The sequence below is a fragment of the Arvicanthis niloticus genome, chromosome 1 (assembly GCF_011762505.2).
Source record: "Arvicanthis niloticus isolate mArvNil1 chromosome 1, mArvNil1.pat.X, whole genome shotgun sequence".
NCBI classification, from domain to species: Eukaryota; Metazoa; Chordata; class Mammalia; order Rodentia; family Muridae; genus Arvicanthis; species Arvicanthis niloticus.
In genome coordinates this window covers 85863375-85889226 of record NC_047658.1, presented here as the reverse complement: position 1 = coordinate 85889226, position 25852 = coordinate 85863375, and the positions used below count along the sequence as shown (strand labels likewise).

Here is a 25852-nt window from a genome sequence, read left to right as displayed (position 1 = left end):
AAAGACAAAACAAAGAGCTAGTCTGCCGAAACCCAGCTTGGAGAACCAGAATTTATTTGGTTTACTTACAGGAGCGCGGGTGACCCCAAAGCAGCTGCACTGCTGGGGGAAAGCTCTCTTTCCTTTTGCTGTATATATGAAGGTCATTCCCCCCAGCCCAACTCGCTTCAGCTAACCTTCGACAGTCCGTCTATATATACTCCAGCATCTCGGAGAGAGGGTTCCCGCAAGGGTAGAGTTACATACGATGCCTGAGAGGTGCAGGAGGGAGAGGCCAGAATCTAAGCGAGGGCCCATCGACCCTCTCCACTCTTCCAACTTTGAGGGAAGGCTACCGTCAACAAGCCCTACCTTGGGTTCTCTCACAAACAGCACAGCTGCTCTGATGGAGGTGACGGCTGTTAGGCTCAGCAGATGTGTTATTCAACATGTCGCATGCTGTGCTACAAATGTCATACTCCCAAATGCTAGATTATTTTTCTTGAGTGGATTACATACTTAATTGCTTGCATATTTTTTTACTCGTTTATCTCCCCTGGAAGCTAGGCTGGGCAGAAATTTGACCCCATTTTTAATGGTGAAAAGAAAGACAGGGACGCCAAAAGGTTGAAATGACAAGCTTGATAGAGCTGGTGAGCAGCGACACCAGCTGCCAGGCATGGAAAATAGAAACCCAAGGAGGACCACGTTCCACTTCAAGTCCTTTGCTGGAGGGTTACACCAAGCTCGGTGACCTTGCGATGGAGACCCTGGGCTAGGAGACGTGCTAGCAATCTTTCAGTGCTGCGGCCCAGCCCTGAGGGCTGGTAGACGAAGCCAAACCGCGGGCGACAAGACACGGGTCCCAGCTGCGAACGGGCCGAGTCACGCCCCCGGGCGCAGCCAAACGCTGGGTGGCGCTGTGCGGCCACCCTTCGCTAGACCTGTTGCGTCCTGGGCTTCAGTCGGGCGGGTTAGGGTAAAGGGGGCCCATGCAAAGCCGAGCGAGGGTGAGCATCCCCCTGCCACAGCACTGTCCTGGAGGGCTGCCAGGTCCACCCTAAATAGGTGGCGTCCGCCCTTCAGCCTCTACACACTCCACAGCCGGGTTCTAGGTGCGTCGGGTGCGGCTGGTATAAAACTTTCGCCAAGCCGCCTGGGGAGAGGGCGGGATTGAAAAGACCCTCCAACTCCAAACCCTACAACTAGCAGCGCGCTGTCACATCCGCCTCGCAGTCGCCCGAAAGCCCTGCTGTCGATCAGGCAGTGGATAGGTGCCACTCTATTGCCTGCCCGCAGCGCTGACCCGGGCACCGCCCCCACCCACCCCTTTGAGGTCCCATCCTCTCCCCCGCCTCCCGCGCTCGGGCCCCAGCGTCGCCGGCTCCGCCTGCGCCGGGGTCGCCGCAGTCCCCGCGACTCGCCCGGGCTCCGTGGCCAGGTGCCCCAGCGTTTTTGCAACCAGGGAGCACCCCAAGGTGGGGGTGTGGGTGCCGGCCCACCAGAGACCGAAAGCGGAGGACCTTGGACATCCCGGTTCTGCGCTCCAGGGAGGCGGCCCCGCAGGGCTGGGCAAGGACGGGGCGGTCGGCGGAGGGGCAGGCACGGCTCATCATCCACGCCAGTCACGTCTGGGGCCACCCGGCCGCCCACTGATGTCTTGCGGGCTGGCTGTGCCACCTCGCCGAACCGGCGAGGGCAAAGGGGCTGTGGCGACGCCATGCCCGGGCCGGAGTGAGTGAGCGCGGGCGAAGATGGCGTACATCCAGGTAGGACGGTGGCTGGGGGCGACGGCCAGGGAATACCGGGGACCGCGCCCCCTCCGCCGGGAGCGCGCGCCGCGGGAGTGCGCACCACCGAGCTCCCACAAACTTACTGGAGAAAATAAAAACAAAACACAAAAAAACAACAAAACAACGGGTGCCCCAGGGCAGGCACCTGTGCGTGTTCTGGAGCTAGGGCAGGGGATCCCAGATTTCGGTTGGAGGGCCTTGCGAGGGACCTGAACCCTCCCGCTCACCTCCCTGGGAGGGGAGACTGTGGGGTGACTTTGCAACTCCCCACCCCCTGGTCCCCTGGTCCCCACCCCAAAGGAGGGGCAGCGGGAGGGCGGCCCGGGGCACGCCAGCCACCCGGCCCGCCAGCGCCCGTTGCCGTGGTGACGGCTCGGGCTAATTGGCCGGTGGAGCCAGCTGGAGGCAGCTGTTCAGACCTGGAGGGGACAAGGACATCGTTCTCCCAGGCGCTGGGTGCAGAGCGGTGGGGACATCCAGAGGCCAGAGCACACTGGTGAGGGAGGTGGGGACGGTTACTTTATTACGTTGAGAAGTGCAGGACCCCCCCCCATGCCTCCTGCAGAGCGCCCCCAAGACTCCCAGAAAGGGGAGAAATACCAAGTACCTGCGGCACAGACACACACCCCGCACCTTTAGAGGGGATGGGTGGGGATGGACTGTGCTGTTTGGCAAAGAAACCAGTTTCTTTACAAATTGGGAAGTAATGACAGGTCATGCCAAGGTCACACGGTCAGACTCCCACCCCCACACTGCAAACAGACCCAGAAGAGCTGCAGGCTTCTAGGACTGCTTGCCCCTAACCATAGGGGAGAGAAGAGTGGCTCCCAGGTCCAGGAACTCACTTTTTGTCCCCTCAGCTTGGGGGTGAGGTAGAGTGGGGACTGCAAACACGCTCTCCCCACCCCCCAACTATTCTGCTTCCTTGTTCAAGTTCCTCAGATGGTCTGTCACCTGGCAGAACCTGACCTTCTCTGCCTCCAGCTTGGATCCCCGGGAATGGCTTGTCTTTTCATGGATTGCCTAGGTCCTGATTTCAAGTTCAATGAAGGTCACATTTACTGTACATCCAACTGTGTCCTGAAAGTTGTTGGAATATGTATTCAATAGTTGCTCGTCAACACTTGACTGACACCAATTATGGACCAGCATTGAGGACATAGGTCACAGTCCCTGCTCGCTCTGATACCCAAGAGAGTGAGCAGGGAATAGTAGGACTGGCTTTTATGGTTCTTCATTGAATTATACATTTTCTTTTTCTGAGGCAGGATCTTGCTATGTAGACCAGGCTAGCCTGTGATTCTCCCACCTCCATCTTCTGAGTGCTGGGATTACAGTAGTAAGTCACAGCATTCATCCTAAATTATGTGTCAGCACAGAGAAGTTAAGTCACTTGTCAAGGCCACACAGCTACTTAGCAGTCAAGGTGGGATCTAAACTGTCCGATGGGAGGAAGGATGTGTAAGTCAAACATCCTGGATCCCTCTTAGAGAAAGTCTTTGAACTTTTACAGAACACAGAGAGTAATATTCTTTTTCTTTGGTCACAGTTTTCCAATTGGGAAAACAGTAAAAAAGCCAGCACAAAGGGAGGCCAGAGAGTGGGCGTGGCTATGCACCCACAAAGCTTTATTTATTTTGGTCAATGAGTTTCAGAGACTTTCTGAAAATCAGGAAATACACGAGTCCTTCTCTATTGGAAGGATATGTACCAGCCTGCCGTGGGCTGGTTTGAGTGAGCTGGCTTCTGCCGACCTCTGTGTTCCCTCTGTGTGTTCCCTCTGTGTGCCTTCATGATGCCTGGCTTGAGTCAGTTCTCCACTGACATCAGAAGAGTGAGCCCAGAGGATGTGACAAGGGAGAATGAGGCCCTGGACTCGGGGCTTCTTTTCTGTCCCCTTTGTCCCCACCTTGGGTTGCTCCTGGACCACTATCTTGCACCTGAGCTTTGAGGAAGCTGGCGCCATCAAGGGAGCTTATGGTGGCTTTTCTGTATTTGCCTCAGCTGTATGAAAGTAAATGGATTTTTTTTTCACCACCAGTGTCCTGAGAACACACCTGTAAATGGCTGGAATCCCTTTGATGGTTGGAAAGTAAAACTTTACATCAAAGTTCTCATTTTGTGGTGGTTGGGGGAACCTGGAGAGTCGGGGAGGGTTGAATATGCCAGGGGGATTTAACTCAGATCACTGGGTTTGATGGTAAGCGCCTTACACTGAGCCATCCCACACACCCTCACTTGGTTTTTGTTTATTTGTTTTATTTTCTTTTGTTTTTTGAAACATGGTCTAGTCCAGGCTGGTCCCAAATTCACAACCTCCCTGCCTCAGACTCCTGGCACCAGGATGATGGGCACACACACACACACACACACACACACTGCTATGTACAGCTATGTCAAACATCTTTAAGCCCCTTTTCATGCTAGCCCCGTGAGGCCCATTTTTACTGCTTGTACCTGCCGGAGTGGTTCTTGGTCCCCAGGAGAAATCATCTTGTCTCAGAAGCCACAGAGAATCTGTGTTAACTTTGAGGTTGAGAACCATACAGAATTTTCACACTGAGGGTCCTGTCTCATCAAAAGAAATGACCCAGGCTCAGAGCCCACCTTCTTCCCAACTCACTAGGTCATAGGCTCTGTGGCCCATTGAGTCTGCTCAGCTGAGTTTGACTTTGGAGGGATCTGTGATTAGTGCCTGTAAGTACTTTCCCAGGAGGCAATCCATGGCACTTCAAGGAGCTTGAGTTTTAAAAGTTAATAGAACCACCACCTGTGCTATTATTAATTGATTTTTTTTCTAGAATTGAACCTTTTTGACTTGAGTTCAGATCCCCAGCACCCATGGAAAAGCTAGGTGCGGTGGTGCTGGGGAGTCAGAGACAGGAGGATTGTGTGGCTCACTGGCCAACCATTGAGATGATGACCTCCAGAATCTCTCCTGATCAAGACCCAGGGTCAAACAAATACTGTAGAGCAACTGAGGAAGTCATCTGACATTGACCTCTGTCCTTCACATACACATGTGCACAATTACATACAGGAAAATGTATGTGTGCCACACACTTGCCTGGCTGTATACACATACACAGGAAAAAGTTAACTCTTTTTTTAAATTTTAACTTACAACAAAATCAAGTTGTGAGTGACAGTATATACCTAAAATCTCAGAACTTGGGAAGATGAAGCAGGAGGATGAAGAGTTCTGGGCTAACCTGAGCTATAGAGTTATACCCTATGTCAGAACAGCCAGCATATACAAGGTCTGTGAAGAAAACTGCAACCCATGGTCAAAGGGAGCCAGGAACACATGATGGAGGCAGAAGGCAGCTGGGAAAATTAACACAAGGAGAACGCTACAGTACTAAGTCTGAGCTGGACTGGGGTATCCCCAGCCTTAGAGGGCTCAGTTTGCTTTGTTTACAAGGAAGGATGGGAGTGAGCAAGAGTCAAGAAGATGTTAACATCTGGGAACAAACCCAGACTATCTCCTCCCTACTGGCTCCTTGTGTACCCCAAAGCCCTGGCTTAGGCTGCACCTCCCTTCCTGTCTGGGATCTATCCTAAGCAGGTCATCAGGATTTGACACCTGCCTAGTACGTTAATACCACCATGTTTCCTTTTAAATCATGAAATCCTGGGTCTATAAAGTGCTTGCCACAAAGTCTGATGACCTGAGTTTGATCCTTGGAACCAGGTGGAGGAGGTAGAGGATGGTCTCCTGAGAGTCATCCTCTGACCTCCACATGGTGCGGTGGATGTGTGTGACCACAAAGACACACATACATGTGTGCGTGCGTGCGCATACATGCATGCATACACACACACACACACACACACACACACACACACACGAAATGCTATAATTTTTTAAAAGAAAAGAAATCCTGGGTCCATAGAGGAGCCCTTCTTGGAAGAAGAGAAGGGAGTTTAGAGCTCGGGGACCTGTGAGAAGATGGGGTACCGGTGGAAGCAGGCCAGGGAGGGAGGACCAGCTCCTGGTTTCCTTCCAGCCCCTCCCCCATTTGTGGGTGGTAGAAGGATGCTCTCTACCAGCAGGATTGGAGCAGGATTGGAAGGTAGGGCCCTGGCAGGGGCGGGGGAGTCAGCCTGTCAGTTTAGCTAATCAGGCCCTTCTTGGGTTGGTTTGGGCTATTTCAGTCTGGGAAGGTTTGCGAGTCCCCTGAAGTGTGGCTGTGTGTTGAGTAGCATGACGAGCTTTCTACCCGCTCTGATTCATAACAGCACACGGTGCACATCAAATGGAAAAGCTCACAGTTCCCGTTTATTCGCTGTTAGTTAACCAAGAGGCTCCCAGCAGCCCTGCAAACATAGCCATACCTTGGTAGTAAAGTCAGCTCCCTCCCCAGAATGGTGAGTGCGAAGATGCGGGCTGCTGCTTTCCGTTGTTTTTGTCTTGCTGTTCTTTGAGTTGCTGGAATATTGCTAAACTGGTCTCTCTCTCTCTCTCTCTCTCTCTCTCTCTCTCTCTCTCTCCCTCTCTCCCTCTCTCCCTCTCTCCCTCTCTCCCTCTCTCCCTCCCTCTACTCTCCCTTTCCCTCTCCTTCTCTCTCTCCCTCTCTCTGCCCCTCGCCCTGGCTTCACCGTGGCTCTCTAAAAGGGCAGTTGGAACCACTGAACGAGGTGGGTTAATTCAATCATCTGTTTGGTCTGGATTCTAATCAAATGCTTGCCTTTCCGTTTGGAGTCTGGTGTGGGGCTGGGGCATGATTGAGTACTGAGTCACAAGATATTAACAAGGGTACAGTTTCTCTTCCCTTCTACCAAAAGGGAGACCCTGGCAAAAGGGACATCACTGGACAGACAGCATGTGTATCCTAACTCAATCGGACTCCCCCAGTTTAGTTGCATGTCCGTGGGGCTGTTTTTCCTGAAGTACCTTTTTTTCTTTTGCCAGGAGAGAACCGTATGCATTGTGTATTTGAGAACATATTGTCTGGCCCTCTCCATGTTGTAATAACCGCCCACCTGTCAAGAAAGGCACACACATAAACTACAAAGGCAAACACCTGCAAGTGTTTTGCTTGCTTCGAATGGCTGCAGCTACTTCTGTTTGCCGTCCCTTATGCCACAGTGCATAAATAAGAGAGAACATTTTTTTCCTCCTACCAGCAGTTCTGCTCTGGGGTACCTATTTATTATGGGCGGGGCAATCCCAAATGGGCTGCTTATAATTTGGGGTGTTCTCTCTCCTCTCTCTTCCTCCCCCAATGGCCCCAGGGCTTGCTTTCTAGAATTTCTGACGTGCTGCTGTGTGGCTGGACTTGTCAACACTGCTGTCAGAGGTGCTATGAGTCCAGCTGCTGCCAGTCCAGTGAGGATGAAGTGGAGATCTTGGGACCTTTCCCTGCCCAGACTCCTCCATGGCTGTGAGTACCCCCACTTGGAAATTTACCTTCTAGCAGCCTCTCCACTGGAGGATGGGGGGATACACTGAGTTTCCAAGGACATAGCCAAGAAGGGCCTCTCTGTGCCCCCTCATTTGTGGGCCAGCTGGTAGCACCAGCTGGTGGTGAGGCTCCTGCTCACACCAAGCTTCTGAGATGCTAGCCGGGCGATGCTAATCTTGGGGACACTTTAAGTAGTCTAAGTATCCAAGCAGAAAAGGAACTGTGTTCTTTTTTGAAGAACTTTGTGAAGGTAGCAGTGTCTGAGCACCCCCTTCCCAGGCAGCATGGCAGATTGACATAATGCCCAGCCCCAGGCCTGTACCAAGTACATGCTCAGTGAATCTGAGATGCTAGCACCTTTCTGATGTTGCTTTTGGCTGGCCTGAACGATGCCTTATAACCTGGACCCCTGGAGAGGAAGGCCCAAGCTCATCCTGCCTCCAGTGCTGGTGGTGCTCGCCCTGGCTCCTTTCCTTGAATTTCTAATCCCCTCCTGCACCCGAATACAACATCTCCATCTGCCAGTTGCTCAGATATTTTGGGAATGCAGTTTTGAAGCTCAGCCACATACATGTCTGATCCACCTCTCTGTGGCTGGGAGAGGGATGTGGTCAGAGACTGGGGAGGAGCCAGGAGACCAGGGTTGGGAAAGACCTAGCAATAATCAACAACAGCTGCTGGGAACTCTGGGGCCAGAGAGGAGATGGTGCTGGGTACGAACGGAATCCAGGGGTAGCACTTGAGACCGTCTCATCTGAATCTTGGGCTGAAATCTCTGAAGTCCCTGGAGCCCCACCTTTCCTCTGGGTTGAGGGTCAGTCATGGCATGTGTGCTCTTATTAGAAGGAAATTTCAGGTGTTTCCAGAGCACAATGGCTTCATATCAGTGTAAGTTCAATCAAGTTCAGTTTGTACCACAGCTTTCTAGCTCTGAGAAAGTTGCTTGACTTTTCTGAGCCTTGGTTTTCCATCTGTAAAATGGAAAAAAAAAAAAAAAAAAACCAAACAAAACAAACAAACCAGTATTTACCACATAGGTTTGATGAAATTGTGTTTAGAAAAGTACTTAAGAGTGCTTGAGACTTTGTTGATGATCAAAATGGATTGAACATCTATTGTTTGTTTGTTTGTTTGTTTGTTTATGTATTTATTATTGAGACAGGGTTTCACTATGTAGCCTTGACTGCTCTGGAACTGTCTTTATAGATCAAGCTAATCTTGAATGCTTAAAGACCTGCCTGCCTCTGTCTCCTGGGTTCTGGGATTAAAGACTTGGTGGCCTTGCTTATTTTTATTTTTTTAAAGACTGAGTCTCAGGTAGCCCAGGCTGGCCTTGAACTTGCTACGTAGCCAAAGATGACCTTGAACTTCGGCTCTTCCTGCACCTAACTCCTAAGTTCTGGAATTACAGGCATGCAATTCCAAAATCAGAGCTAAGCATGTTAGGCGAGCATTCTACCAACTGAGCATATCCCTGGCCTTATGATTGTAATTTTTATAAACTCTGGTTTGGCTTTGAATTTCTTACTAGAGAATGAGAATAATAAAATAATTTGTTTTACAGGCTGTAATTAAGAGTAAACAAAGAAGGCTAGACATAGTAATGCCTACCTTTAAGCCCATGACTGGGGAGGCAGTCGCAAGAGGATTGTGAGTTCAAGACCAGCCTGAGCTACATAGTGAGGCCCTGTCTCAAAATCAAATGTAAATGAGCTATCTCCGGAATGCCTTTAGCCCTGGAGCAAGAGACACGTAAACATCCTTTCTGTCTTGTTGGGTGTCAACAGAAACCTTGTGCTGATCTCCAGGACACAATTTATCTCTAAGTTGTAGCCTGACTCCAGTAGTTGGCACAGAGCTCAGATGTGAGAAACAGTCCCATTTCATAGGGTCTTTATATCAGAGTGGTTCAGACCATTTGGATCCTAAAAGCCACATGTCTTAGTCACTCAAAAGAATAGCTGTTGGCCAGGTACAGTGTCCCAATCCTAAAAATGGAGGTGGGAGAATCATGTGTCCCAGGCCTGGGACACACAGCAATGCTGTCTCAGAAACTCAAAGGCTGGGGACAGAGTTCAGTGCTTGCCACATGAATGTGGTTCAAGGTTTGATTCTCAAACTGGAGACAAAACAGAAGGAAAAAAGACAGCCAAATATACATGCACATGCATGTGTACAAACTCGTGCCTGTGCCCGTGTGTTCAGTTGAAAGGCCAGTTGACCATCTGACAAACCTTAGGGGGAGACTGAGAAAGCCTCTTAGGTCACTTCTCGTCACAGAGAAGCTTAGCTCCTTTGGCAGCTGCTCCCCTCATCCTCCCTGATCTTCAGTGAATGGTGTGTATGGACGTGTACATTTTGTGACTACATGTGGAGCTCATAGGACAAGTCTCCACCTGTTCACTACTGCACATACCAGGTCCCTATCTCTGTCTCTTATCTTACAGTAGGAATGCTGGCCTTCATTAGGATCTGAACTGAGATCCTTAGCATTATGTGACAAATGCTACCCACTGAACCATCTTCCAGCCTGTAGGTTTTTATGTGTTTGTTTGTTTGTTTGAGTGCATACTGTGTGTGAGTCACTGTCATCTTCATGGGGTTAGATGGGCTTTTGTCAATAGGCTCAGGGACTTTTTAATTTTGTCTAGGACCTAGAGCAAGTGGGGGAGTCAGATTACCCACAATGCTATGGCATTGCGCACTGCACCGTTTGGAGTCGGGCAGTCTGCAATGTGAACAGCTGTGCATGACCTTCCTGCCTCCCAGGACCCTTCATTCATTTTGGCATCTAACATGGGAATGTGTATGGGGGGAGGCAGGTTCAATCGTTCAAAAGGCAGATCTGCAGCCTGCATTTTCTCCAGATCTGTTTACCGAGTGGGCAGTTACATGTTATCAAACAGACAGGAAGCAGAAATGTCAAGTGCTCGAGCTGTTCGAGGCTGCTCCTGCCATGACATCTGGGGCCCGTCTCTGTGCTGTGCCACGTGGTGGATGAACCGGCCTCTGTGTGTTCTGGGTGAGATCTCTGGAGACACTGTACTCATTACGACGTGTATTAAAGTCATACGGACAGGTGAAGATCTTGGTGGCTGCGTTGTCTACCTGCTTCTGTTGAAGCAGTGCCGGGAGGATCCTTATGGGAGAACGAAGGAAAGCCAGGTTGTCTCTGTGCTCAGTAAGCTGATAGAGAGTAGCTGCTTTAGGCAAGGTTCTCATGGGTTGCACAGGAAATGACCCGCTGTAGCAGGAAGCACATGCATCTGGACTGGAGCATAGCTGGGATCCCCTGGGATGCCATGGTTCATCAACAGGCAAAGCATCTCCCACCACAAGCTTGCATTTCCCATCTGCAAGGGAGGGAATTCATAATAGCTGGCTGCAGGATTGCCCAGAGAACTGCCTGAGATAGAACTTGTGGGCACCATAGGTGCCATGCACCATTCCCTGTTCCCTTCGATCAGAGTGTAGATCCCACTGTTCAGGAGTGACAGGATACCTCAGTGTTGCCAACCCCAGATCATTCTGGGATGTAAAATACAAGCCAGTCCTGATAGCACAGCACTAAAGAGAATGAAAGCTGTACACAGAGGGGTGGGGAAAGTCAAAAGGGCAAGATCATGGTCCTTAGAGAAGGGGCCACTGGAACAGAAACTTGTGTGGTTAAAAAACAAAAACTGGACAAGAGAAGAGCCTGGAAAAGCACATTAGGCAGAGGGAACAGAGAGGCACAAGGTATCTAAGGAAGCACGGAGGTGAGGCCCCTGTGCTCACTGGTACTTGTATCTGAGTGGCCCTGGAGGGCGGCGACATTTAAGGTGAAGGGTGTTGAAGGTAAGTGGGTCTCATAGGAGGAGGTGGCTGTCACAGTGGAGCTTGGCAGCTGGGAAGCAGGGCCACATGCAGGCAGGGGTCCAGGGGCCTTTCCATCCAGAGGCTGGGCTGTCTGTTAAGGGAGAGTTGCCCCAGTTTGATCTTGTCCTGTCCCCTGTCCCCATGTTCCTGCCTCAAATGCTTCATCCACTGTCCACACCCAGCCAGCAAGGTATCCAGTCTCCTTTCCAGCTTGTCTTGTCTGACAGTTACCTTTCCTCACTCCGGGAGTAGCTAAATGAACCCCAGCGCACCCATAGGTTATCTCCAAAGATCCTGTAGAATTCAAAGCTTGCATTTTTTTTCCCCAAGACATTTTTGTTTCCTTGTAGGCTTAAATGTCAAGTTGAGGGGATGTGGCTGAGATGGCCTTAATCAGCCATTATGGCTCAGGTGCACTGTGCACAATCATCACCTGTGCACAGTGTCACTAGCACCTATAGTCTTTGCAGGCTCCCCCTTCTGTCCTTCCCTGCCCAGCTTGCATACTGGCAGGACCTCATTTTATTGTTATTGTTATTGTTATTTTATTTATTTCTTGGTAGGTTGACCTCAAGCTCCAGATTCTTCTGTCTCAGTCTCCTGAGTGCTAGGATTACAAGTATACACTGTGCCCAATTTAGGGGTGTCTTTAGAGCCACCCCTGTTGTAATATCAGCTAAAGCACATCAAATACCCAACTCTGTCTTTGCCGTATCATTTGATGCTTACTAACTCATTCTGAGGGTTAGGCAGTCAAAGAAGGTGGCTTTGTGGTTATTCCCATTTTATAGATGAAGCAATGGAGAAACAGAGAGAGGAAGGAAGGGAATCACCCAGGGCATTTAGCTAGAGTTCCAATGGAAAGTGTTTGTGTGTCTGTCTGTCTGTCCGTCCACCCATTTCCCTACCTATCTATCATCTATCATTTATCTCTCATCTCTCACCTCCTTCACCATCTGTTCTTCTGCATCCTGCCCATGCCTCCCCCAGTTCCTTAGCATTTTTCGTCTTCATTAGCATCCCGTTGAGTCACCGCCACTGCTAATCCATAACTGCTTCTCCACCTCCAACTTCTGTTCTCAAGTCATTGATTCACAAGGCCATTTTGTAGCCGTTCTCCCGCCGCTCCACCCTTGAGTGACATTGTCATGGCATAGTTTTAAAGAATGTCAAACCAGAGGCACGGAGACTATTGGGACAGAAGGACACATATCCTCAAGAGAGACCAAATGCATCTAAACGGCCACATGGTTCCTTCCAGACCCAAGATTGACAGGTCTCCAGCTCCAGGCCACCCACAGTGGCGCCCCCATGTGGCAACAGTGTAGGTTTGCATGCCCTCCACACAACTGAAGCTATTTTGTAAATCAGAGATAACTCCTTTGAATTATTCCAGTTTGTGCAAAAATCAAGACTATATTTCCATTGTTCTAAGTGATGTAGCATGGTTCAGAGGCTGCATCATCACCATGCATGCCCGAAGATAGGAGTCCTTGTGTTCAGACACTGAATGTTGCTCACGATTTGGGAAAGGCAGTGGTTGGACTGTGTAAGAAGGCACAGAGCAGGAGGAGGCCACATGGAACTCTGGTGAGGACTGCCTCCACAGCCGTTGATGTCCTGTCTCCTCCTGCAGGATGGCCAGCCGGAGCAATGACAAGGATGGTGACTCCGTGCACACAGCTAGCGATGTTCCTTTGACCCCAAGGACCAACTCCCCCGATGGGAGACGCTCATCCTCAGATACATCCAAGTCCACGTACAGCCTGACTCGGAGAATCTCCAGTAAGTGCCTGGGACAGTTGGGGTTGAGGGACCATTCTCTTACTACAGGGGGCAAAGCTAGCTGAGCATGGTGGCTCATGCCAAAAAATCTCTGCACTCGGGAGTCTGAGGTAAGAGAATCTAGAATAGCCTGGAGTGGTATGAGTTCCAAGACAGCCTGAGCTATCTCAGAGTGAGATCCTGTCTCAAAACAACCCCAGTGCTTACACTCAGGGTCATAAAGGTGGGAAAACAGACATGAGGGAGACCAAGGTGTGTTGCCTCTATAGACATCTTGCTTTCCATTTGTTCAAGCCTAACTGGGCTTCCACCTAGGCATGCTGGCCCTGGGCTCACCCTCCTGAAGTGGGGCACTGTTGCGCCTCCTCTGGGGAGGGCAAGCTTCCCTCCTGGTTCCTGCACTTGCAAGTGCAGGGCTTGGAAGGCATGCAGGTCTATTCCTTCATCCATAAGGCATGCTAATGTCTCACTTAGTAACCCAAGGCACTGTAACAGGCAGATGGCTTAGGGCCTATCATCCATTTAGAGTACTACCTGGCACCACACTACTCTGAAGACTGTGATGGTGATGCTCCTGGGGTCACGACATCTCACCATAAACAAGAATGTAGTTATTTCTCTGCACATCCTTTGAACCCTCGGGTTCAACTGATCCTGGCATTTAGAGGCTGAGGTAGGAGACTTATAAATTCAAGGACAGCTACATAGTGAATTCCAGGTCATTAGGGGCTACTTAGCAAGACCCTGTCTCAAAGAACCAAGGGGGAAAAAAAAGGATTGTGTGTGTGTTCTTTTCATGTCTTTATTACCTAAACAATATGATATAGTAGCCAAACCTAGTGGTGCAGGCCTATGATCCTAGCTAGTTAAAAGGCTGAGACAGGGGGATTGTAAATTCAAGGCTAGTTTGTGCAACTGGGCAATGCCCTATCTTAAAATAAAAAGTGAAGAGAAGCTCATGCCTGCAGCTAGTGGTAGAGCCTTTCCTAGATGTGTGAAGCCCTGAGCTGAATCCACCACACTGCAAGAGAAGGACAAATACAGGAAGTTTCATTTCATTGCACTTAGATTACACTCAGCACGGCAACTATTTGAAGATGGTGCAGGGGGTAATCCAGCCTTTTGGCACTGGGATACAATGTCATCTACAACTGTACTGAGCTGCATTGATAGCTGGCTATAGGAGTACACTTTGCCCATGTTCTTCAGACTGGACATACATGAATGTGTATGGATGAGCATGCATGAGGAATATATTGTTCCTTTGCAGTTTAAAATTTTGTGTATGTGTGTCAGTCTGTCTGTCTCTGTATGTGAATGTGCAAACCATGGTGCACATGTGGAGGACAGAGGACAGCTTTTGAGAGGTGATTCTCTCTTTTCAGCATGTGGGACTGAATTCAGGTTCCCAGGCTTGGTAACAAGTACCTTTGCTTGCTAAGCTATTAGGTCAGCCCCCATGCTATTTCATGTAAGAGTTTGGAGCATCTGGGTGCTTGGGCGTGTCAGGGGTCGTAAAATGGATTCCAAAGCTCATGAAACACCTGCATTTCCAGTGTGCACAGAAAAGCTCATTGAAGCAGAGAAGCCCATGTGGGCATCTAGGGACCTTTGCTGATGTCACCAGGTCGCTGGTGATCATTGTTCTTGGTGTCTGTTTAGGTCTGGATTCCCGACGCCCCAGCTCTCCACTCATTGACATCAAACCTATTGAGTTCGGCGTTCTCAGTGCCAAGAAGGAGCCCATCCAGCCATCTGTGCTGCGCCGGACCTACACCCCCGATGACTACTTCAGGAAGTTTGAGCCCCGACTTTACTCCCTTGACTCGAATCTTGATGACGTAGACTCTCTGACCGATGAGGAGATCATGTCCAAGTATCAGCTGGGCATGCTGCACTTCAGCACACAGTATGACCTGCTACACAACCACCTCACCGTGAGGGTGATCGAGGCCCGGGACCTACCACCTCCAATCTCCCATGATGGCTCCCGCCAGGACATGGCTCACTCCAATCCCTACGTCAAGATCTGCCTCCTGCCTGACCAGAAGAACTCCAAGCAGACAGGAGTCAAACGCAAGACCCAGAAGCCTGTGTTTGAGGAACGCTACACCTTCGAGATCCCCTTCCTAGAAGCCCAGAGGAGGACCCTGCTGCTCACTGTGGTGGATTTTGACAAATTTTCCCGCCACTGTGTGATTGGGAAAGTAGCGGTGCCTTTGTGTGAGGTGGACTTGGTGAAGGGTGGCCACTGGTGGAGGGCTCTGATCCCCAGTTCTCAGGTAAGGCTTAACACCCTAGAAATTCTTTTTTGTTTTTAAGATTGTTATTTTATCTTACTACTTAAACTTTTCTTTTGAAGCTGGGTGTGGTGACACATTCCTGTAATTCCAGCACTTGGGAGGTACAATGAGGATCAGAAGGTCAGAGACACCTTTGGCTGTGTGATGAATTTGAGGATAGCCTAGGCTATATAAGATCTTGTGTCAAAAAAGCCAAAAAAATCTATTTAAGTTGTTTTTGTTGTGAAGTAGTTTTATGCTTTTATGAAGTTTCAAAAACAGCAGAATTCCAAGCATCCTCTTCTCCATTGTCACCAGCACATTTTACAGCCCAGAGAATATAAGCTATACCACAGGACCATGTAACTGGAGTAGACCAAGTTCAGATCCCAGTGGTTTTTACACACACACACACACACACACACACATACACACCATGTTTGTGTGCATGTGTGTGCGCATGCATACACATTGTGTGTGTATGGGGGCATGTATATATGAATGTGTGTTTATGTGTGTATATGCATGTATGTGTGAATGTGTATGAATGTGTGAGTGTGCATGTTGAGTGTGTGTGTGTATAGGGGCATGCATGGGCATGCATTTATGAGTATGTATATGCCTGTGCCATATGCATACATGTGTGTGTGTATATATGTGTGCATGGGCATACATTGTGAATGGACATGCATGTGTGTGTGTTTATATGTGCCCATGGGCATGCATGGATGAGTGTGTGAGGTATACATGTGTATATATGAGTATGTGTATGTCTGCACATGGGCATGCATATTCATGTGTGAGTATACAAATTTGCATGAGCATGCATGTGCATGTGTGAATATGTGCATGGGCATACATGTGGATGTGAGAGTGAGACACACACACACACAAAGACAGAAAAAGACAAAGAAGTTCTATGAAGTCTTTTCACTCTTTGGTATATGGAGGTGTATGGGTCTGGGTAATATAGGATGTATGAATATGCATTTGTAGAGGCTAGAGAAAATGTCATGTGTCCCACTCCATTACTCTCTATGTTATTTCTCTGAGGCAGGGGCTCTCACGGAACCTGGAGTAGATTGGTGTCCAGCAAGCCCTAGAGAGCCTCCTGTCTCTCTCCCCTCTTCTAACAGGAATTAAAAGCATGCATAGCCATTCCTGGGTTTTCAAGTGCGCTCTGGGATCCAGACTCAGGTCCATGTGCTTATGAAGCAAAGACTCTTATGAGGCATCTCTCCAGCCCAGTTCTGTGGTCTTACCATACAGATTCATGACCCAGACACCTAGGAACACTTGTGCCACCAATGCTGACCTGTTTAATCAGGAGAGGGGTTGTCCAGGGTATAAATCATTTTGACTTTCAGAAAGTGATTTGGAAGAAAAAATACAAAAACAAGGGCAGTGGAGTTGAGGATGCACAGGTGTTTCTCAGAAAGACTATGGGGTGATCGGCTTCCCATGTCCAACCTAGAGATGAGAGGCATGAGATTAGCTTCTGGGGAAGCCACCCTAAGGCCACAGGCTGAGCTGTGACTTCAAAAGGCTGTTAAGCACCCCTGTATGCACCCTATGTGGGCAGAGGGAGCTGAACGGTCCAGAAAGGAGAAGGCACAGCCAGGAAGAGACACACCTTATACACTGTGCTGGTGAGGGTGGCCCAGCCCAGTGAGTTACAAATGGTATTTGTACATGAACATGCTGGGGGCATCTCAAGCTGTTCAATCTTGGTCAAGAATTCAGTGACCCAGGGCTGCCTTTACAGAGGCACATTAGTTGGTTTGTGGTGAGTTATATGCTAAGGATTGAACCCAGAGCACTGTGCATGCTAAGTGTACCCTCTCCCATTGAGCCATGTTACATCCCAGTGGCATACAGGTTCTGCAGCGTGGGGACAAGAGGACTGACCCGTTAGCTGTGTGTGTGTGTGTTTGTCTTCCAAGATGGATATCTGCCCATTTCTTCATGTGGGTTCCCTGAGAAAGCCCTGAGGCAAGGCACATCATTTATCAGGGAGAGGCCACCATTTGGGAATACCAGGAGGGATTTGGAAAGTCAGAAAGAGTGTATGATGTGCATATCAACACAGTGGGCCATTGTCTGGTCCTTAAACCTGCCAGGGACATAAGAGTTTGTGCATGGCACAACATGGGAGCCCAGTGTTGTCCATCCTCAGAACTGTTAAGTTAAGGCTACTGAGAACTGGGAGCTTAACTTCCTAGCAATTTTGGCATGTGGTCCTAGAAGGTAAGAGACCTCTGATGCCCATTGTTGGAAGTGGCATCCAGACACAGGTCTTTGAAGCAGGGAAGACAAGCAGAGAGCAGGCAAGACACAGGGACTATCCTGAGTCTGGCTTTATACCATACTTCATACTTCCTCTGGGTGGATCTTCCCTCTGGCATTGCCATCAGGACCTGCTGGGTACTTCCTGAGTCTAAGGCAATAGTTGACTACAATTGGTGTTCAAAGATTACCCATCTCAGCCCTTCAGAAGTTTACAGCTGGCAGATGGGAGAGAGTTCCATCTTGCCAAACTCAAACACAATTCTTTATCCAAAATCCTGGAGAAGCAGAGAAACTGTTTGACACCCACACACCCCAACCTGGAGGTCTTGCTCAGTGTTAGCTTCCCTTCCAGCATGGTCCTCTGGGAGCCATGCTGTGGCTTGCTCCCCTTCTTCCTTTTCTTCCTTCCTCACCTCCCTCTCTCCATTCTCTTTCTCCATCCCCCTCACCTCCCTCTCTCCATTCTCTTTCTCCATCCCTTTGTCTTTCTTCCCTTCCTGCCCTCACCTCCTCCCTCCTATGAAGCTGGAAGCCAAGGATGCCCTGCTGGCATTTGAACTCATGCAGAGGGCTTTGCTCTTAGCCATTCTTACAGAGAAACCTACATTAGTTGGGCAAAGCACCAGCAAGCAATTTGGACTAGCCTTGAACTCACAATCCTCCTGCTTCAGACTCCCAAGCACTAGTGTTACAGGCATGCACCATCATGCCTGGCTAGAATTATCTTCAATTGGGGGCAGGGCATGGATTGGCTTGGCAGGTGGCTCCAATAGTGATGTGCTTGCTGTGCAAGCATGTAGGACCTGAGTTTTGTACCCATTTGAAAACCTAAGTTCCAGGCATGTGTCTGTAATCCCACTGCTTGTGGGGCTGGGGCAGAAGGATGTTTGTGTTCAGTGTGAGACCTTGCCTCAAAAAATAAGATGGAAGGGGATTGGAGGGATGGCTCAGGGGTTAAGAGCACTGGCTGCTCCCCTAGAGGACTGGGGTTCAATTCCCAGCACCCACCTGACAGCTCACAACTGTCTGTAACTCTAGTTCCAGGGGATCCATCATACCAGGCATGCATGTAGTATATGTATGCATGTAGGCAAAACACCCATACATATAAAATAAATAAATAAAATAAATATTTACATAAAGATAAGGTAGAGAGCCATTGAGAAAGATACTGGATATTGACTTTCAAACCCCCCCTCATGCTCACATACTCATAATGCACAAATGCACACACACACAGGACCGCATACATCTATGCCACACTACATACACACGCACAACTAGGGCTCGCAGGAGAATCAAGAGGGAGATTTATAGGTTTCCCATCACTCCCCTCCACCCACCTCAGTCCTCCCTTTCCCACCTCTCTCACCACAGCAGTGTTTGGTACCAGAGACTAGCCCACGTTAACACATCATTATTGCAGTTTGGGGTACACTGTTAACGTGTACATCCCATAGATCTGGGTAAATGTCTAGTGACATATGTGCACTGTGACAGCAGCAGATAGAGTGGTGTCACCAGGGCTTGTGAGATACTCAGAGTTCTGTGCTGATTGGGCTCAGTACCTGGAAACCGCCTGGAGTTATGGACGCCCCCAGCCTGCCTTCTGGACTGCTAAAAACAGCCTGGTAAACAGAGGCTCCTAACTGCCTTCTGTATTTTGAGATTCCTCACCAACTGCTACTGCCACCATTCAGCTCTTAACCAGGCAAATGGCAACGTTTTAAACTCGCTCTGAGATGCTGTCAGCCCTGACCTTTTAGAACCCTGGTGTGTGTGTGTGTGTGTGTGTGTGTGTGTGTGTGTGTGTGTGTGTTAAAGCTGTTTCTGACTCAGCTTCTGATAGACAGCCCCATAGAGCTTCTGGGGAACAGATCAGAGCCTTATAGAGCAGCAGAAACTAGAAGTTTCCCTGTGGGAGGGCCTCTTGTGTGCGTCCTCCCTCAGTAGAAATCAATTCCACACTGGAGAGCTTATTAAAATTTTTAATTACATTTTTATTTACTTAGTGTGCATATACCATGGAGTGCTTGTGGAGGTCAGAGGATAACTTGTGGGGACTGTGTAGGATCCAGGATCAAACTCAGGTCATCAGGCATGCAGCAAGCACCTTTATAAGCTGTTCTAACTTGTTTTCTATTGCGGTAACATCATGGCCAGAACCTACTTGGGTAGGAAAGGGTTTTATTTGGCTTATATATGGGTCACAGTCCATTGAGAGAGGCCAAGGCAGGAACCTGGAGCAGATACTGAAGCAGATACTGAAGCAGAAGGCAGGAAAAGTGCTGCTTGCTCCCTATGGGTTTGCTCAACTAACTCTCTCTCTCTCCCTCCCCCTCTCTTTCTCTCTCTCTTACTCTCCCTAATTTAATTTTTTATTTATTCACTTTACATCCACTCACTGCTCCCATCATCCCTCCCCCAGTCCTCCCCCCAATTCTCTAGCCTCTGAGAGAGTGGGATCCCCTGGGTCTCCCCCCACCCTGGCACATCAAGTCTCTGTGAGGCCAGATGTAACAACCCAGCTAGAACATACCCATAGACAGGCAACAGCTTTTGAGATAGCCCCTACTCGAATTGTTCACAACCCACATGAAGACCAAGCTGCACATCTGCTACATATGTGTGGGGAGGCCTAGGTCTAACCTGTGTATGCTCTTTGGTCAATGGTTCAATCTCTGAGAGCCTCAAGGGTCCAGGTTAGTGGACTCTGTTGGACTTCCTGTGGAGTTCCTAGTCCTTTCAGGGATGCAATCCCTCCCTCTACTTTTCCATAAGAGTCCCCAAGCTCCATCCACTGTTTGTCAGCCTACTTTCTTATACAACACAAGACCACCTGCCCAGGAGTGGCCCTGCCCACAATAGACTGGACCCTCCTCTGTCATTTAGCAATCAAGAAAAAGCCCCACAGATCTACCTTCAGGCAATCTGATAGAGACATTTTCTTAATAGAGGTGCCTCTAGATAATTCTATCTTCTGTCAAGTTGAAGAAAAAAAAGTCAACCAGGACACTTGCTGTGCCATCTCACTGGCCACAACATGTGCTTTTGATCCCCAGTTACAACAGGAACTAGAGGAACCAGAAGCAATGTGGGTGGACATCCCTATTGCTTTAGTAAGGAGGCTGCATCACAGAAAGTTTGAGTGACTAGTCCATGGTCACACAGATTTTCATGGTAGAATTGGGACTAGTTGTATTGCCTGACTTCCAGACAGGTCTTGCTACTGTCCCAACAATCTCTACTACCCTCCCCACCTCAGATGATATGGTCCAGTGACAGGCAAAAGCATAGACTCTGAAATTTCACAGACCTGGGTTCAAGTCTTGGCTCTGACACTTACTAGAGGTATGTGCTCAAAAAGGTTCCACTTCAACGCTCAGCCTCAATTTTCTGTCTGTCACAGGAGGCTTGTACAATGTGATGATTCGGCCCCTCATGGCCTCTATTGCAGTCTCCTTAAGAGCAGTCACTGTTAACTATTTGACTTAGAATTCTGATACCAAATGTGTATGTTAACCCCCCAGAACAATCAAGTCTCCATTTCTCTTAAGACTGTCTTTGTTTCAATTCAGACTCTTCTCTGCCTAAATTAGTGCCTGTCACTCATAAGCCCCACTTAATTGGGCTGGAGAGATGGTTAAGAGCACTGACTGCTCTTCCAGAGATCCTGAGTTCCATTCCCAGCAACCTCCTGGTGGCTCATAACCATCTGTAATGGGATCCAGTGCCCTCTTCTGGTGTGTCTGAAGACAGCTACAGTGTGCTCATCACATATATAAAATAAATTTAAAAACAGAAGTCCCACTTAACCACTTAGTCTGACTAGACTGTAAATTACAGAGCCCAGCAAAGCCCTTTGTTTCTTATGCTAGGTTACATTTTCACCAGCTTCAGCCCATGGGGCTTTGGCCCCTTGCACTGGAACAGAGAGCATCAGGACAGTATCCTTGTGGAGGATACAGTCTAGGAACTGCCAGCAGAGGGACATGTAAGGAATGGCATGGGGGAGGTGATTGTGAAGTCTTTCCCACCCCTTCAAGCCCACCACTCTGTTACCACCCTGCCAGAATCTCCAGTCTAGACATTTCTCAACCCCTGATGCTTGTGAGTTTGGGTGAAGCTCTTATGGTAACAAGCATGATGGAGTGAACCACTGTTAACTGGTAGTTGAACTAAGCCTCTACACAGTCACCTCTCCCTGGAAGTCAGAGAATGAGGATGATTGTCTCCAACTTTATACTCATGGTCTTTCTGGTAGTCAGTCCCACCCTAAAGTTACCTAGAAGTCCCAGTGGTCAAGCCACATCATTGGCATACAAAAGGTATGCACTCTCCCCACTATAATGATTCCAAATGTCCTAGAAGCTCTGTGCCAGGATCTGGGTATAGACACCAAACATAAATTCCTTACTTACAGTCGGGCTTTGCCACTTGACTGGTAGATGATATTAGACTTGTGATTGGACCCTACAGTGTTGCTGACATCATCACCATCCCTGTCACCGGGTTCTCTGAGAACTGGATGAGATCACACTTGGACCATGCCCAGTATACATTGTTTGCTGTAGCTGTGGTGCGTTTGTATACTGAATATGGCAGGTTTCTTGTGTGTTGGTTCCAAGTGGGTTTGAGGATGAAGTTGGGAATGGGGGGCTTGAAGTCTAGACTGAGAGTGATAGGACTCACAGTCCTAAACTGTTCCTCACACTGACACTCCCCTGAAGTAGCCTCTCAGAGGCCTGTTTGCAACCCGGTGTTCAGAGCTGCACCAGAGCCCAGTTCCATGCATTTTCCAGAACATTCACCAGCGTTCTCCCTGAAAGCCAAAGAGCATGTGGGTGAATACCACCTCGCTGTGAGTTATCTGAAATATAAAAGGAAGGGTCTCTAGGATGTCATGATGTTTGCCCAAATGAGAGATTTGCTGAACTGGGTGCTAAGCAGGGAATTAGGGAACAAGGGTGAAAAGATGGTTGGGAGGATGGTGGTTCATTTGACTGGGATGTAGGATGCTGAGGGTGATGGGAGAGGACCTCTGTGATCTGCAATAGTCTAAAGTTCAGATCCCTAAGTGATCTTATCTGAACCAGTGACTTGACACAACACTGCTTTGGGCCTGAGATGGGACCTCATGCTGTTGGCCTATGAAGAGGGAAACTGCTCACAGAGGGACTGAGGAGTAAGAGCAGAGTGACCAATGTCCTTCATTCTTCCTCAAGGACAAACCCTCAGGCACTGAAAGGCCCCCAGATAGGCCACACACCTCTGACAATGGAAAGCTCCACTTCAGATAACACCAGATAACCAAGCTAGGGGCCGAGCCTTTGACACATGGAACATAAAAAAATTTTCTAGTACAAACTATGACAACTCTTGAATTCCTGTCTCTCCTTCCTTTCTCAGCTCAGCATCACTTATGCAGGGGAGGCTTGGGTAGGTGAGTTCCCATAGCATTTGTTAGTCTTTATGATACACACCATTAGCCTAGTTAAGTCATTGCATAGGTAGGTCATTGGTTATGGGAGTTGTTTATAAACTAGAAACACCATCACAGGGTCTCTCACCTGTCTGGGTCACTGTTACATCCTGTGGTCACTCAGACAGTGGATGATTACTGAGCACTGTCTTAGTTACCTTCTATTTCAGTGAAGAGACACCATGATCAAGACAGCTTACATATATGCATTATTTAATTGGGGCTATCTATAGTTTCAGAGGGTGTGTCCATGACCATCATGGCAGGGAGCAAGGCAGCAAATAGGCAGGCATGGTGCTGTAGCTGGGAGTTTATATTTTATTCACAACCATGAGGCAAAGAAAGAGCTAACTGGAATGTTATGGGCTATCAAAACCCCAAAGCCCACCCCCAGTGACTCACTTCTTCCAGTAAGGCCATACCTCTTACTTTTTCCTAAACAGTTTCACCAACTGGGTGCTAAATATTCAAACATATGGGGGCCAAGTATCCAAATATATGGGGACCGTTCTCATTCAAACCACTACAAGCTCCTGCTATGGGTTTGCCATGGGCCTGAGAAGTGGTCCTTTCTCTGTGGGTATCTGTTTGCTGAGAGGTGGTACAATGTAGGGCAGAAGGCGGCTTTCCATGCAGAAACGGAAGGAGGAAAAGGTATGAAAGGTTAGGGCCAGTGTTCCTGACTTAGCCTCTCCCTTTGTGTCTTCCAGTCACTTTCGTGGGAGGTCCCCAAGACCATCCTGCCTCATGGTGCTTCTGCACGAGGGTGGATCATATCTAATCATAAGGTTTCTGTATGACTGATCTTGATTGTCAGTTCGACTGAAGAAGCCTGGAGATTAGTAATGCAGGCCTCTGGATGTGTCTTCCCAGAAATGATTAGACCATGAAGGCTATGCCCTAATGAATGGTTTAATCCATCGGTAGATTCTCGATTTCAATAGACTGTCGTCAAGTGGTAAAGCTGTTGAAGATGGAGTCTGGTTGGAGGAGATGCATCTCAACTTCCTGTTTCCCATAATGTGAGCAGAAACCTCCAAAGCTGTGAACTGAAATAAGCCCTTCTTCCCTTCCGCTGGGTATATCCAGGGTTTGGTCACAGCAGTGCAGAGTCTAACTCAGCTGCCTATCAGCTCTCCACTGAGATCACTAGGTAGATGGAGACTAGGCAGCGTGCCTAGCCTTGGCTCAGGTTGGGGCTGAGCACTTGCAATAAGACACTCACTGACTTCCCAGTTGGTACAGAATGAATCTGACTCTTTTGTGATGGAGTGGATCAGAAGTAGGTTGGCTGTGTCTGGATGGCCATCCAGTCTAAGACAAAAACTCTCAGACACCAGAATACTGAGCTGCTCCCCATGCTTTCTTGGAGGACTGAGTGTCACACACATAACTATAAGTAAACAACTCACTGGGCACCATTTATAGCGGTCTGCTGTGTGCCAGAAGCACTGGGAAGATGGAGGTACTGTTCTGAATGAGCTGTTGGCCCAGAGGAGCAGAAAGAAAAGTAGAAGGCTGGGGGTATGGTCCAGTGGGTGAAATGTGTCCCTAGCATGGGAGAAGGCTTGGGTTCTCTCCCCAGCACTGCTTAAACTGACATGGTAGAGCATGTCTGTATTTCCAGTGCTCATGAGGTAAAGACAAGAAGAAAGAGCAGAAGTTCAAGGCCATCCTCAACTACTTGTTGAGTTTGAGACCAGCCTGGCTTACATGAAACTTGTCTGATAGATAGATAGATAGATAGATAGATAGATAGATAGATAGATAGAGTATTTTTTAAAAAGAGGAGGAGGGGTAAGGAAAAGAAAAATAAAATAGGGCCTTACTCACTTTGCTTGTACACATAGTTGAGAACTTACATTTGGAAGTCCACCCACCTTAGAAGGAAATAAAGGATATTTTTATAACTTAATCATAGCTAAGCATCTTTTTTAAATGGTAAAAAAAAGTACAAACCATAGAGAGAGCAAATGAATGCATTCACCGTGTGAAATTGGTGGGCTTCTTTTAGACCAGAAGCTCTGGTAAAAGACAGGAAGACAAGCTGTGAGCTAGGGAATATGTTTGTGTTCACGTGTTGGTTTGCCAACATGACGTAACTAAGTACCATACATGGGCACCTGAAAAAAGGAGAGGTTAGCTGGTCCCGTGATTCTGGAAGGTGTTGTTTGAGCCATGTGCCCTTGGCACAAAGGAAGGGTCTGCTCTGTACTTCTCTTAGCTTTCCATGGTTTGCTGTCTATTCATTGTGTCCTCTGTCATCTAGGCATACACTGTCATCTGTATGTGTATTCTCTTTGTATTTAAATCTGTTTCCCCTTTATAGGGATGTCAGCCATATTGGATCAGGGTTCTCCCTCTTCAGCACGGCTACATCGTGTCCAACTACCTGTCACCACTGTTTAAAATAAGGAAGGTCTTCCTAACGTGCTTTGGGGTTGAGATTGAACACAGCAAGTATGTTTGGGGGAGACATAACTCCAGCCGTATATAACTGCCAAACAATTAGTATCTGTAATACTGAAGGTATTTTGTATATTAGTAAGAAAAGAATAATGGCCAATAGAAAAATAAGCAAAAAGAAATGAACAGGATTTTCATAGCCCTGGGGAAAAAAAAAAAAAAGGTACCCATTCTCCTCAGCAGTCAGGAAAATACAAACTAAACTCCCTGAACAGCTGCTCTCTGCAGTTCCAGTTAATGGTTCCAGTTAATGGGTCTTTCCAGAGGACTATTGTAAAATTCTTTTAGGTATCAGGATGCCAAAATCTATCTGCAGCAGATTTTCTTTCAGAATCTAAAGTTACTTTATTATGGCTGTACATAATCAATCTCAACTGGGATAACAGATCTTGTCCCCAGAGATTAATGGGAAGGCCTGGGATGACATAGGGTTGTATGTTCCCTGTATTTCCTTCTTTATCTTTTTTATGTCAGCACCTCAGAGCTTTGTTGTGGGTTTTGACTTTGGCC

The 25852-nt window shown here is 48.3% G+C and overlaps 1 protein-coding gene across 1 annotated transcript; it reads left to right on the top strand.

Moving 5' to 3' along the window:
• Positions 1 to 1349: 1349 nt before the first annotated feature.
• Positions 1350 to 16186, top strand: Syt17 (synaptotagmin 17). Its single transcript, XM_076928215.1, has 6 exons — positions 1350 to 1748; positions 6396 to 6413; positions 7011 to 7159; positions 12675 to 12823; positions 14486 to 15105; positions 16163 to 16186. Exons 1-6 carry the CDS (start codon positions 1734 to 1736, stop codon positions 16184 to 16186), a joined length of 975 nt encoding a protein of 324 aa, XP_076784330.1. The 5' UTR covers positions 1350 to 1733.
• Positions 16187 to 25852: the final 9666 nt, after the last annotated feature.

What these genes read in the sequence shown, in the direction of transcription:
- Syt17 (XM_076928215.1), top strand. An exon ending in GCCCAGACTCCTCCATGGCT is followed by an intron (nt 7,160 to 12,674) that starts GTGAGTACCCCC and finishes CTCCTCCTGCAG; the next exon opens with GATGGCCAGCCGGAGCAATG. An exon ending in CCTGACTCGGAGAATCTCCA is followed by an intron (nt 12,824 to 14,485) that starts GTAAGTGCCTGG and finishes GTGTCTGTTTAG; the next exon opens with GTCTGGATTCCCGACGCCCC.